We start from the raw sequence: 9,520 nt of genomic DNA, 5'->3' as shown, positions 1-9,520 counted from the left end.
TTTAAAAGAAAAGAAGAAGAAGAGATCTAGTAAAGGGATAAGGATAGACAGGAAAAGTGAAGAATTCTGTGGGGCTTTTAATGAGTCAGAGGCCAGAGATGCTCGGGCCATTGCAAGCCGAGCATAATCATCTCGGACGGCTGCTGTGTGGGTGTGAGGTTGACATGTGTATTTCTGTGTATTAAGAATGCATTTATCTCCGCCTCCCTTACCCTTGGCATCTCCTCCAGAGATTGAGAACAGGTTTGAAATACTTTTAATTAGCTTCTCTGACTGCGACTGGCATTCAGACCACACGCGCCGCATATTCACAGGGCTGCACCTTTCGTTCCGGAACCTGGACTCCCACCAAGGCCTGATGGGTCACGGTGAGCTGTGGTGTGACCTTTCTATGGCCTAACGCTTTTAACCCGGGCCAAGTTCCTGGGAGGCAGCAAAGGTATATTGGGATCCTTGATGTACTCTTGGACCCATTTGTTTTGGGGGTTGGCGCAGACCTCGCGGTTCTTTTTGGTGACAAAGCTGTGGAAGCAGAGTTAGACGGTCAGTGGTCATGGAGTGGGGTGGGGGGTTCAGTCCACACTCCCCCCATGTCTAGCTTGCATGGGGGCTCCCCTCATACTCTTCACTGCCTCCCCGGGCCTCCCTTATCTGAGTTCCCTCAGAAGGCCTCCCTGTCTAGGTTCTAGACCTCATCATCCCTGTTTTAGCCTGTTTCCCGCTCAGCCAAGACGCTCAGGCTTGGGTTTCATGATGGCTGCCATTTATTGGGCCACACAGCTCTAAGTGGCAAAATCAAGAATTAAACCCAGGCCTGCCCTGTGAGATTCAAAGCCCGAGTCCTTAATCACGACTCCCCTCCTTGCATGGAGACTTCTTGGTTCTGTGCATCTCATTCCGGCCCCGGGGTTCCCCTTCCCCCTCCACAGAAGTATCTGCAGGGAATGCTTACATGATTGCCGGCAGGTAACAGTTGAGGGCCTTTCTGTATCCCACCACCAGTTTCCTTGGCATTACTTTCTCATGATGCTTCAGGCAGCAGGTCTGAGAACTGTTCAACGACTCAGGACTTTCTGAGGGAATCACATGGAAAGCAGAGCCAAGTAGGTGTAGAGGGAGCCCATGGTTGCCTACCTTCATCTCCCATCCTTTGCATTCCATGCCTCTGATAGCAAAGCCATCTGTTAGCAGGGGCTGATAAGAGCTTGATGTGTAACAGAGAAAGCGAAAAAAGTGGGGGAGGACGCACACGTAGAAACTCCAGCCTCTGAACTGAGTTTCGTTAGGTGTAGATGCCTCGGTTATTCACATTTGCTGGTGAACCGGGGCTTGGGTTTGGCAAACACGTATGGGCTCCTATTACATGCCAAGCTCTAAGGGGGCAAAAGCATGAGGAAGACACAGTCACTCCTCTTGAGTATCTCCCAGTCTAGTCAGGGTGAAAAGGTAAATACTACAGTGGAATGTGGTCTGGGATAGAATAGAATTTGGCACAAGGTGCTTTGGAAACAGAATGAGGGACACCTAACCCAGCCTGGGTGTCTGGGGAAGAAGTGCATGGCTTAGCACACAGTGCATGGCTTAATTCTTGATGGCCAAGTGGGACTGAGACAAACAAAGGGGTTGTAGGGTCTGGAAGAAAGAAAGGTATGAAGGCCTGAAGGTGGGGGAAGCTGTGTGTGGGGAGCTCCGAGCAGTTGCAGATGGCTGGAATGCAACATGGGTGCCTGGGTGGCTCAGTTAAGCATCTGCCTTTAGCTCAAGTTATGATCCCAGGGTCCTGGCATCGAGCCTTGCATCAGTCTCCCTGCTCGGCGGGGGACCTGCTTCTCCCTCTGCCCCTTCTTCCCCCACCCCACTCATGCTCTCTCTCTCGCAAATAAGTAACAATCTTAAAAAAAAAAGAGAGAGATGAAATTGGCGGGCGGGGGGGGGACCAGCACACCTTCTGAGCTGTGGGAGGGAAGTGTGGACTCTATCCTAGAGGCCCTAGGGGGGCTGGGGTCAGGGAGGAGGGTGAGGTAAGCAATGAGCCAGAGAAGTTGGAGTGGGAATGAAAGTCGTCTTTTTTTTTTTTTTTAAGATTTTATTTATTTATTTGACAGAGATAGAGACAGCCAGCAAGAGAGGGAACACAAGCAGGGGGAGTGGGAGAGGAAGAAGCAGGCTCCCAGTGGAAGAGCCTGACGTGGGGCTCGATCCCAGAACTCTGGGATCACGCCCTGAGCCGAAGGCAGATGCTTAACGACTGAGCCACCCAGGCGCCCCGTGGGAACGAAAGTCTTCTAATTTAGGCTTCGGGTCAGACATCCTGAGTAGGAAGCTGGACTAAATGATTTGAATCATGGTCTCCTCATCTCTCTAGGTCTCCTCATCTATGAAATGAGGGTAAAAAGATGCTCGTGTCCTAGGATCATGGTGAGGGTTAGTTGAGAAAATGCTGGTAAAGCCCTTAATGCAGAGCCTGGCACATAGAAAGGCTCTGTCAGTGCTTGTTATAATTGAGAGCAGATGGTAGGAATGCCCATTCTCCCTGCCTGGAATTGCCACTTTCCCACCCCTCTTTGATGCCGACAGGATGCTGGCCTCATTGGTTGTTAGCACTGTGTTTCCCTTGAGCTCCCCTGACTACTCATCAGTTGGGGATACCACACAGGAGGGTAGGCAGAGACCTCCCCCAGCCCCCAAATTCCTTTGCAGCCTGACCCCTTGCTTCCAGCCTGGTGGCCAAGACTGGAATATCTCGAGAGTACTATTTGGCCGATGCATGCTTTGGGTGGGCCATTTTCTGTTTTTGGAAGACTGAACCCTTTGCAGCGGTCTGTTTGACCTTTGCTAAGGAATTGTTGCCTCCTGCCACCCACCAGATGTGGCTCTGCTCATAGTGACGTCCATGACCCTGGTACTCAAAGCAAAGTTCACACAGTTCAGGGGCATTTTGAGAGTGTGTGAGCAGATTACATGGTGTGTGTGATCCTTGCTCCCCTGAGAGTTTATACAGGCAGAGTCTGGCCAGACCATGTGCCCGGGGTAGCCTTAGAGAGAAAAGAAGGGCTGGGGCACCTGGAGGTGGGTATGTGGTCTCTTTCATAAATGGCGGTTGAGTCAGGGGTAGAAAGTGGGCTAAACAAACCTTGTTCTCCATAGGTCCCAAGCATCCTGTGGCTCCCACACCTTTCAACCCCTTTCCTGTTTTCCTCTTTTCTATGGACTTTATTTAGGCCTGGGCTGGGGAATGGGGATTGAGGAGGCCATGACATCCTCACACTGCACACCTGGGCATGCCACTGGCCCTTCTTTTGGCTGCCATGGTAGTCCCAGCAATCTGTGCCAGACACTACCAGGAATGGGTGTCTAGGTTCAGAGTCCCCACTCCTGGGCTAAGCCGCCTCCCTGACACCTTTCATCCTGCTCTCCCAGAGCACCTGCAGCTTTTCTCCTCCACCCGTCTTGCTCTCCTTTCATTGCTAATGTTTATTATCATCTCTTCTGTTACTTCCTTGGCTCCCCCCAATGATCATTCCTGTTCTCCATCCTCGGGACTCCTGACGTGACCTTGACCCAGCTTCCTGAAACTGCCCGATGACCCCAGAAGGGATCTGGACCCCAGCCCAGCTCTACTTGCAAAGGGGAGAGTTTGCAGACAGCAGGTGTGCCTGCAGGAGGGGAGAGGCCCTGCGGCTGGTGACAGAGACCTGATAGGGCTCTTGGTGTCACCTCGCTGCCAGCTGCCCTGTTCCCCTTTCTCATTCCTGCCCTACAGAGACAGGTGGACTCACTTGACTGGCCGTGCGAAGCAGGAGTGGTGAGGATGAGGATGAGGAGAAAGAGGGCAGCCCCGGAGACCTTCATCCTGTCAAGGGGGCCCTTCAGCTTCAGGGGAAAGGCTGGTCGTCCACTCTGACTTCACGGCTCTCTGGACTCTGACCACTTCAGAGCCGGTGGGGGAGAGAGGCGGTGCCTCCCTCAGTGTTTGCTGAAAGGGGGGGGGTGGGGCCTGATGCAGTTGAATTAATAAGATTTAAGTTCAGGAAAAGGAGAGGAGTGGAGAGAGGGAACGAGTGTGGTTGTGTGTGCTGGGTGTGGCCATCTTGTATGCCCTGTTTTATTTAATCCCCACAGTAGTGAAGCAGAGATTATTACTCTGTTTCATAAATGAGGCCACCGAGGCTTGGAGAGGTTAAAGAAATTCTCCCAGGTCACACAGGTAGGAGGCAGGCAGTTCTGAAAATTGGATCTGTGTGATTTCACCACCTTACCTGCCATCCATCTGTATTTTGGGGGAGGGGGAGGGAGGGTGGAACCACCCCAGTTCCGCCAGGTGATCCATCGTTGGGAAGGTGAACATAAAACAGGATTAGAGAGTGCACAGACTGGGGCAAGGGGTAGGGTTTAGGCTTCTGAAAACAGCATCCCCCATCCTCAGTCTGACACATGACTGAACTCACACTATTTCCTGTACAGATTATGTTACTAATACATCGAGAAAAACAATGTGCTGATCCTTGGGTCCTCATTTATTGCTGAGCTGTTTAGCTTGTTTGTTGATTTTTTTTTTTTTTTTTTTTTTTTTTTTTTTTTTTTTTTTTTTAATCTTTGGACCTTGAACTCAGACACAGTTTAGGTCTAGTTGGCCAGCCCTCCTGTATACCATGGCCAGCAGGGGGCGCTCCAACCTCACACACCTGACAACTAACTTCTGCGTCCCAGAGTTCCAGCTTCCATGCCCCTGGCCTTGACCAGGGCTGACCTGTCCCTCAGCATCTTCTCTCTTCACACTGCGTCAGGACCCCATTCCTGGGGTTGAAGGCAGAGTTCAGAGGAGAGATGGAAGATACAGGGGGTTTTGCTGTCAGTGGACTGCGAACTTTAGAGACACAGTGGGGAGTGTTTCAGTAAATGAGAGTAGAGGAAGGCAGGGGCAGAGTGAGACCTTATGGGCCTTGCTGTTTGGCATGACTGCTCATAAATAGGGAAAAGTTGTATAATGCACTTAGTCCTGCTGGGTTCAAAACAGTTAGTGGTGGTGAAGCTGTGGCTTTTTATGAGGGTAGGGAGGGTATGTCTGTGGGGTCCCCCCTTGGCTGCTGTTTATGGAGGAAAGGAGGTCTAGAGAAGCCTGGTTGTACCTTTAGCAGACAAGCCTCCTCTTGGCCCTGGTCTTGGAAGGCCAGTGGCCAGGGAAGGATGGCCACAGTGCCTACACTGGGCATGCTCTTACTCTGAGTACATAGGACTTCCCCTTGTCCCCTGAAGATGGGTCTGAGAGCCTTTGGAGGCAGCTGGGTGTAATTCATGGGGCACAGCCTCCCCTTGGTTCCTGCCTCATTCCTTCCTTCCTTCCTTCCTTCCTTCCTTCCTTCCTTCCTTCCTTCTTTCCTTCCTTCCTTCCTTCCTTCCTTCCTTCCTTCCTTCCTTCCATCCATCCATCCATCCATCCATCCATTTCGTGAGCACCTGGTATAGGCCAGGCTTTGTTAGGCCTTGTGGAGGACACAAAAATGACTCTAACGATACAGTACAACCTGATGTATGTAAGTGGAGAGGAAGGGTTGGATGGAATAAGTTCACGAATCATTCTTATCCCAGACGGCTGGGAATGAAGGCCTTGGGAGCAGCACAGAACAAAGGGCTTTGAAGTTTGTCTGCTATAAAGAAGGCTTCATGAAGATTCACCTGCAAAATCAGGTGACAACTCTTAGCTTTACACTTGTGTATGTCATGTAAGATAATTCACATAGGCTACTTACTGCTTGGAAGGTAGACAGCGCTAAGACAATGGTATCTGTTACCATCCTGACAATAATTGTGTAAAGATGGCTTCAGCTTCCCTCCACCCCCATCAGAGGCCTGACCTGTTTTTTGCACCCAGAGCTGACCACACTTCTGCAGAGCAAAGGCCGATGCTGAGGGTGCCAGCCCGGCTGGGCTCCAGTGAGTAGATTCGGTAGAACTGAGTGAGGGCAGGGAGGGCATGAATTCAAGGTCTTTAATTCAAGGCAAGGTGGCTCCTGAGAGGTGGCTGGGGCTGAGAGGGGGGCCGTGGCCTCTTCTCTTTAAGATGGCCAGCTATGCCCTTCTCCGCTACTTCTGGGTCACTCATTTCCCTCCAGGTCCTTGATGTAGTCCTGGACCCAGTCATCACTGGGGTTGGCACATACGGAATGGCCCTTTTTGGTCATGAAGCTGTGGAGCAAAAGGGAGAAGGGTCACCACCCGAGGCATCCAGCCGCCGGGAAGTGAGAGCCGGTCAGCCCTCGCGAGCAAACTCCTCACCCACCTAGGCTGTTTCTCCTTCCTTTGCTAGAGGCAGCTCAAGGCCAGGCTCCTCTCTGAGACATGTTCTCCAGCCCCTCAGGACCCCCGGACCCATCTAGTCTCCGTGCTCCTCCTGCCCCTGGAAGTGCCCTCCTGCCTTCCCTTCGCCTCCGCTGATGCCTCTGGGCTTGCTCTGGCTCCCTGCAGGCTCAGCCAGTCCAGAAAGCCCCCAGCTTGCCTCTCTGCTGCCCGTTGCTGCACCTGAGAGGTGCTCTGGGGAGTCTCCATTCCTGGGCCTCCCCGGCCCGCCTCAGGCTTGCAGGCTCCCTGTCCCCCAGTAGAGTGTGTGGGGCCACTTACACAATCCCAGGCCTGGAGCACTGGCTGCTGGTCTCATAATAATCTGTGATCCGGTGACGTGGGATTGCCTGGGCAATGTAGCTGACGCAGCACTCGGCCGGGTGGTAAGGTCCACCTGAGGAGAAAGCAGGAGGGAAGCTGAGCCGGGGCTCTTTGTTAAAGGCCAGACCTGCCAGCTGTTTCTGCACGACAGAGGCTGGAAGAGGGAAGGAAGGAGGAGGGGGTCCCTCGGAATTCGGAGATAGGATTGTGCGGATTCCCAGTCCTCTGGCTCTTCTTTCCCTCCTCCCACATCAGCAATCACCTGCCTTCCCGTTCTTCAATCTCTCCTAGAAAGACTGGCTGATGACCTTCAACTCTGGATTGAAGATTAGCAAAACCCAAATCTTCTCAGTGACCACACACCACTCCTGTGGGGCAGGCTCGCGCAAATGTTCCACATAAGAGGAGTATTTGGAAGAAATGCCCATGGGGGACAGGGACACGTGCCAGTTGGGAGTGCAGACCCAGCCACTCCCAATCTGCCCTCTCTGCCTGTGTCCCCATTGAACTCCTGTCCTGCAAAGAGGGAAGGAAGCTGACACCAAGGTCCAAGGACAGGGAGTCAAGACACCCAGATCCCAACCACCCCTCGCCTTTGCTGGCTTTGTGCCCATGGCAACTTTATTCCCGTTAGTTTCCTCATCTGTCAATGTGGCTGTTGGACTGGATTGGTGGTTTTTACACTGAGCTTCCTGGGATCTGGGGGCTTTGGGGTCTATTTCAGAGATACTGATGCATTTAGGAGTAGAGTTTTGGGGATAGTACCCTTTTTGGCCCTTTTCGCTCTTTTACTTATTAGGTTTCTGAGTAAGATTTTGCTTGAAGAAAGTTCCCACGATCTAAAAAAATGTTAAACATCACTGGATTAGGTGAACTTGCCAGCGATTTTCTGATTCTGAAATTTCATGGCTCTTACAGGAGGTGCGGGAGGGGGACAGTGGAAATCACACGTTCAGTCAAGCTTGATTTATGGAGGTAGCAGGAAGGGCATTTCTGACCAAGGGCCCTGGAGAAAAGGAAGCAGCGTGGTCATGGAGTGGAGTGATGGGGGTTTGCACGTTATGCGGCTAACCTGGACAGAACTGGGAGTGTCCGGGCAGTGGCCTCTGTGGTCGCCAGGGGCGGCCGCATACGTAGGTGGGGAGGGAAAGGCCTGCTCTTTTACCCAATTGACATCCTTCTTTCCCGAAGAATGGGATAAGGGGTCTGCTGGTCCCCGAGACTACTCCTACTCTATCCCTCTGAGCTCCAAACGCCTCCTCAGAGAGGCAAGTCAAACTGCCCAGATTCCCGTTCATGTTAGACCAGCTTTATTTCAACAATTGTCTCTGTCTCCCCCCAGGTTCAGAAAAGGAGAGGAGGTAAAATTGAAGGGTGAGGCATGGTTTTGGTTGTGTGTGAAGGCAGCTCATCCTAAGAAATAAGCTGGAAAAGGGTGGTCGAGGTGGGACCCGCACTGTTGTGGTTCCCCTCAGCCCACACCTAAGCAAGGCTGCTCTTACGGGGTGGGGCTGACTCTGGAAACAGGTGGCCCCAGTCTCAGGAGGCAAGCAGACAAATGGCTTTGAGGGTCCCCTCCCAAATTGTTCCTCTATCTCCCTGGGGATAATGTCCCCCAGATGGGGTAGGCCCCTCTTACTTAATGGCAGAGAGAGAGGAACTGAGGGAGTGGAGAGACAGGCCTCACTCCATGGCGGGGCCTGGTCCTGGAGGGCAAGGACGAAACCAGTTGAAGAAGACCCCAGACCTCCTTTTAGAGCCCCTCTTCCTTATATCCCCAGCAAGCTTACTCCTGCTTCTTTCCCCACAGGGGCCAGGTTGGAAGGAAGACAAGGTGTTGCACTCACGTGAGGAGAATTCAGCCTTGCGCCCCAGGGCACAGGTGATGAGGATGAGGAGGAGGGAGATGGCTGCCATGGAGACCTTCATCCTCCTGGCGGGGGAGACCTTCATCCTCCTGGTGGGGAGCAGCCGCAGGGGGAGAGCTGACCTGGTAGGGACTTCGGAGGCTCCTGGGCTGAAGAGGTGTTGAGAAATGATCATCAAGGCAAAATATTTTTTTAACTGAGGGAACTAAGATGACAAAGGGAAGTAGGGAGTAGCAATGCCTCAGCAATTTCATATCCTGCATGTTTTTTGAGGGTGGAGCAAGGGAAGCCTGGAGAGCCAAGATTTCAGGGAGGAAATTGCCTTCTATCCCTAGTGCAAATAAATTTAACTCCTTTGATATAAGCCCTTCCTTTGGTGTAGGCCACAGCACAGGGCCTGGGGGTACTGTTGCACACTTAGTGTGAGAACTCAAGGCTGGGATGTGGCCTCTGCCCAATTCCAGTTCTGGGCCTGGAACAAGGCCATGTGGGGCGGTTCAGGATCTGTTTCGAGATCAGAGGGGCTTTGGGGTACCAGGATGAGGCCTGGAGCCCCCCAAGTCCGGTCTTACTAATCTAGGCTAGGCGCTCTTCACTTAAACACTTACGCAGAACCTGCAGCTCCCAGCCTTATCACCGCCCTCTCACCATACCCGAGGGTATGAGCGCCACGATGCTCAGTAGATAATTTATTTAACAAACATTACATAGCAGCTATATGCATTAGCCACTGTCCCAAATGTTTTATGAATATTAGCCCATTTAATCTTTCAATCAGCAGTTGAGGAAACTGAGGCACAGAGAGCATAAATAACTTGCCCTAGTTTTGACAGTTGATAAGTGAAATCAGGGTTCAAACCTGGGCAGTCTAGTTCTCAAGTCTGTGTTCTTAACCTCTATGCCATGGAGAAACATGGGACCCCCCCGCCCCGACTAACCTGTCTTGGAATGTGTCCTGGCTAGTGTGGCTTTTCTGCAAAGCCTTTAGTCTG

The 9,520-nt window shown here is 52.1% G+C and overlaps 2 protein-coding genes across 2 annotated transcripts; both read right to left on the bottom strand.

The window, feature by feature from the left end:
* Positions 1-297: 297 nt before the first annotated feature.
* Positions 298-5,835, bottom strand: CCL16 (C-C motif chemokine ligand 16). The gene is made up of 3 exons (XM_008695428.2): positions 3,780-5,835; positions 953-1,073; positions 298-522 (listed from the first exon to the last, which is right to left on the bottom strand). Exons 1-3 carry the CDS (start codon positions 3,850-3,852, stop codon positions 390-392), a joined length of 327 nt encoding a protein of 108 aa, XP_008693650.1. The 5' UTR covers positions 3,853-5,835; the 3' UTR covers positions 298-389.
* A 140-nt stretch (positions 5,836-5,975) lies between these two features.
* Positions 5,976-8,735, bottom strand: LOC103667301 (C-C motif chemokine 14). The gene is made up of 3 exons (XM_008695426.2): positions 8,508-8,735; positions 6,619-6,733; positions 5,976-6,186 (listed from the first exon to the last, which is right to left on the bottom strand). Exons 1-3 carry the CDS (start codon positions 8,701-8,703, stop codon positions 6,096-6,098), a joined length of 402 nt encoding a protein of 133 aa, XP_008693648.1. The 5' UTR covers positions 8,704-8,735; the 3' UTR covers positions 5,976-6,095.
* Between the last annotated feature and the right edge of the window lie 785 nt (positions 8,736-9,520).

The sequence above is a fragment of the Ursus maritimus genome, unplaced genomic scaffold (genome assembly GCF_017311325.1).
Source record: "Ursus maritimus isolate PB19 unplaced genomic scaffold, ASM1731132v1 scaffold_24, whole genome shotgun sequence".
NCBI lineage: Eukaryota > Metazoa > Chordata > Mammalia > Carnivora > Ursidae > Ursus > Ursus maritimus.
Note: the sequence above shows the minus strand (reverse complement) of the source record. Positions and strands in the feature narration are given on the sequence as shown.